This window comes from Odontomachus brunneus, unplaced genomic scaffold (assembly GCF_010583005.1).
Source record: "Odontomachus brunneus isolate Ranch 3 - 2012 unplaced genomic scaffold, Obru_v1 Obru_scaffold_091, whole genome shotgun sequence".
Lineage (NCBI taxonomy): Eukaryota > Metazoa > Arthropoda > Insecta > Hymenoptera > Formicidae > Odontomachus > Odontomachus brunneus.
The window spans coordinates 222,463-226,249 of record NW_022639541.1 but is presented as its reverse complement, the minus strand read 5'-3'; the positions used below and the strand labels follow the sequence as shown (position 1 = coordinate 226,249).

Genomic DNA, 3,787 nt, shown 5'->3' with positions numbered 1-3,787 from the left:
CACACACACACACACACACACACACACACACACACACACACACACACACACACACACACACACACACACACATATATATATATATGCGTGCAAACTTCTCGTTGACTACATGTATATGTATACACGCGCGCGCGTGTGTGTGTATATATATATATATATATATACACACACACATACATATATATATATATGCGTGCAAACTTCTCGTTGTTCCTCGTGCTCGAGTAAGTTACGTGTGTCCGGATTGCAGGCGGGAGCAAGCGAGGGAGCGGACGGCGGCGGTGGGTTGTTGCAACTTAACAAGCTTAGCTCCCTTAATCCCCTTGTAAGCCGGCAATGTCTACAAGGGGTCAGCCGTTCGCATGAAACGCATCCGTTTACTGCCCGAGCTTTGTCTTCAGGCTGGTATTAAAGTTTTCGTCGTGAAACAACCGGCGAAAGACAGCCAGGTGAAGCAGACGTCGGACGGAGATCAATGCGCCAGTTTAAAAACACTGGCGCGAGATGACCCACGTCGCGAAACGTCGGAACGGCTTACGGCGGGAAGTTTGTTTCTCGAGTGTTTTCCGACTTGGCTGACATTTCGACATCATCGCGTCAATGAGACCGCGTCACCGCGTCAATAAACAATAAAGAAGCAATAAATGTTTATTCGGTAGCTACTAATAACACAGAATTGCTCGTGTACTAACATAAAATATCTTTCAAACAAGAAAGTATACATTTTCTTCAAACCTTAGAAAGACCCTAGCTTTTCATGAAAGCAATCGTCTTATTCTGTTTAAATAACAAAATTTTATTTGAGTAAATATGTTATTGTATATATAGTGTACCTATAAAAGAAATATTTCCTAGATATTTTTCTCTCAGTGTGACAGTTCTTGCACTGCTAAAAACATGATAAAATCGAAGAGAATGAAAATATGGAAGAAAAAAAAAGTTATAATATTCTCTCCGTGCAAATATAATAATTTATATAAATTATGTTACACAAATCCAATGTGTGTACAATGAAAAATTCTAAAATAATCCACTCATACATTGAGAGAGAAGATACCTAAAAGATATTTTAGATGAAATCTCAGAAAGAAAGACCACGTGTTTCACGCTATGTCCCATAAATAAAATGCACAATGAATATAGAAAAAAAGAAAGAGGACAGAGAAGTTCTCACTCACTTCGCTGCATCCTCCCCACTGCCAATTGTTCGGGCGTCGCGTTCGCACTCGATTGTCGCAGGAGCAGTCGGTGAGCTCGCCCCTGGAGCAGGCCCTCGTGACGCTGTAAGCGACCCCGGCTGCTGATATGGCATAAATGAACGCAGCCTCTCGGCTATCTGCGAAATGCACGTTTTTTATCAGTGCCGGCGAGTCGCAAGGTGGCCACTTGGTTGGACGTACTCACTTGGTGCCGCCGTTTTGCACCCACTCCATCGCACACGGAGAAGGAGAGTGCGTCCAACAAGCGCTAGACACACTACACACACACACACACACACACACACACACACACACACACACACACACACACACACTCTCTCTCTCTCTCTCTCTCTCTCTCTCTCTCTCTCTCTCTCTCTTCACTCGAGAGAACTGAGGGGAGTCCGGGAAGAAGTAAAACGTATGCGAAACTCGGCATGACACAGCCGTTAAACGCGTCGAACCGCGAAAAGAGAGAGAGAGAAAGCACTTACTGACTAACGTGACGCCGCCAAACACATTCTCGGGATTTTCCGGGCTGACGGAACAGTTCCATCTCGCCGATCTAAACTGGTGCTGACACTCCTCGATGGCGAGCCTGGCACCCGCACTCACCGCCTGTAAGCAAAGTAAGAACCGACGATGAGGGTTTGGGAAAGAGAGACAGACACAGAGAGTGGGCCAAAGAGAGACGCGCCGCCTGCGGATGTTCTAACGGCTTTTCCTCGCAATGAACGGAAACGACGAATGTTTCAGTGAAATGACGTGAAACTACGTGAAATGAAACGAACCGTGTCCCTCTCACGCAGTTACCACTCTGCTTCCTGCCGCGGAAACTCTATTTGTTCGATGATTTTCGCACGCGGAGGAAAATCAGGGCGTGAGAGAATGTTCTTATTATGAGGAGCTTGGAAAAGTCCGTGAGATCGTGGACGATATCGCTGGCCAGTTATTGCATTCTAACTCCGTTGAATTGACGGAAAAACGAGACACTTTGCAAACACCGAATTGAACAATCGTCTGAAAGCTGACAGCAGCAAGCTATGCACTGTTTCGTCAATGATATAAATTAATATTGCAAATATTACAATTAATAAAGTTAACTGTCAAAAGTTGCAGTTATTAATGCAAGAAATACGGCTGAAAATCCAACGTACTCGTGCAAAAGCCAATAGCAGTCGATAAAAGTAGCGACAAATTTCGCATTAAACGAGACCCACGCTGGGACGCCCAATTAGCCGTCGCGAAAATATCCCGACTTATCGTCCAGATCTGCAGATTTTCAACCGTTCCGCTACATCGGGAATTTCACTGGCAACTTAATAACACATCGTTACCGCGAATTGTTACTTGACTCTCAACTGCCGTATAAAATTTCCGCGTACAGATTCTCGAGCGCAACCGGCGAAACGCTACGAAAAGCGTGCAGCAACGAGTGCCTGTAAAGCACGAGCGGCGATAAATGTTAATATCGAACGACGGGCCAGCGGTTGTTGCATAGCCGTCTCTCTTTTAACGGGCTCGGTCGCTCGTTAAAAAATCGAACTCCGATATCGAGGATTGACATATGAATATTCATGCGTTGCTGGCCCTTTTGTCGGTGACTCGTAGACTCGGGGAGGAGGAAAAGAGAGAGAGTAGAGAGAGGAGGGTTGGGAGGAGGGAGAGGGCAGGGAAAGCGGAACCGACGGGCGCGCGTGTTCGCCGCTGTCGGCAGCGTTCAAAGAGATATCGGAGGCCTCGCGAAGGCTGTCCAGTTTACCTAGGTACCTAGATTCCTAGACGGAACCCACCTTTCCCCTTCGCTGGTCCCCTCCCTTTTTCTCGCCCGACTCACCCCCGACAAGTTTTGTGCATTAGTGAAAGGTAAACGGCGATTTTCGGCGAGCGTGGAGCGAACCGCAACACCTCGCACCGCTTTTTGTCACAGGCAGGTGCCGAATAAGATCCGACCGTGAACCTGCACCACGGCGCCGATACCGATCGTAGGAAACAAATTCGTTCCAACACGGCGTGTTGGCGTTTGTCTGTTACCGCCGCTTCGTTCCCCCATTGTCGTGAGAGCCGAACACCGAGTCTTCTCCGTTTCAGGATGCCGCGCGAGGGTCACCCCGGACAGGGAAACACCGGTGAAAAGTACACGAGCGATGAGCGAGACCCCGATTTCATCGGGATTTCTCGCGCGCGCGGGACCCAGATAACCATCATATATTAATTCTCTCTAACGTATACTAATATATATAATATATTAATTATAATATGATACTAATCGTAATCATCAACAATAACATTACATCAATATTATAATCCAACAGTGTAACTGTTATGTATAATACGTGCTACATTATATTTGTATCGCTGAATGGAAAACTGTAACATTGATGTCATGTCACTCTTGGTTGGTGTTTACACTGTTAAATATTGGAGAGTCATATTTAAACCAATTTCTTGAGTTAAATAATATTTAGTTATTTTTAACTATCATGTGTGTCAAAATTTACTATTTTAACACAAAACATGTGTTTGAAAAAACAACCACATCTAATCAACCCATTTAAAACAATATTAAATCATTTTTTACTAAAACA

General features: G+C 45.2%; 1 protein-coding gene across 1 annotated transcript in view; it reads right to left on the bottom strand.

The window, feature by feature from the left end:
• Positions 1 to 3,787, bottom strand: part of LOC116848175 (protein Wnt-1-like) — a 65,946-nt gene that overhangs the window by 6,739 nt on the left and 55,420 nt on the right. Inside the window, exons 3-4 of the mRNA XM_032824004.1 lie at positions 1,694 to 1,817; positions 1,179 to 1,336 (exon numbers count right to left, since the gene is read on the bottom strand). Of these exons, the coding sequence (XP_032679895.1) occupies positions 1,179 to 1,336; positions 1,694 to 1,817 (282 nt within the window). The remainder of the gene's footprint in view (positions 1 to 1,178; positions 1,337 to 1,693; positions 1,818 to 3,787) is intronic.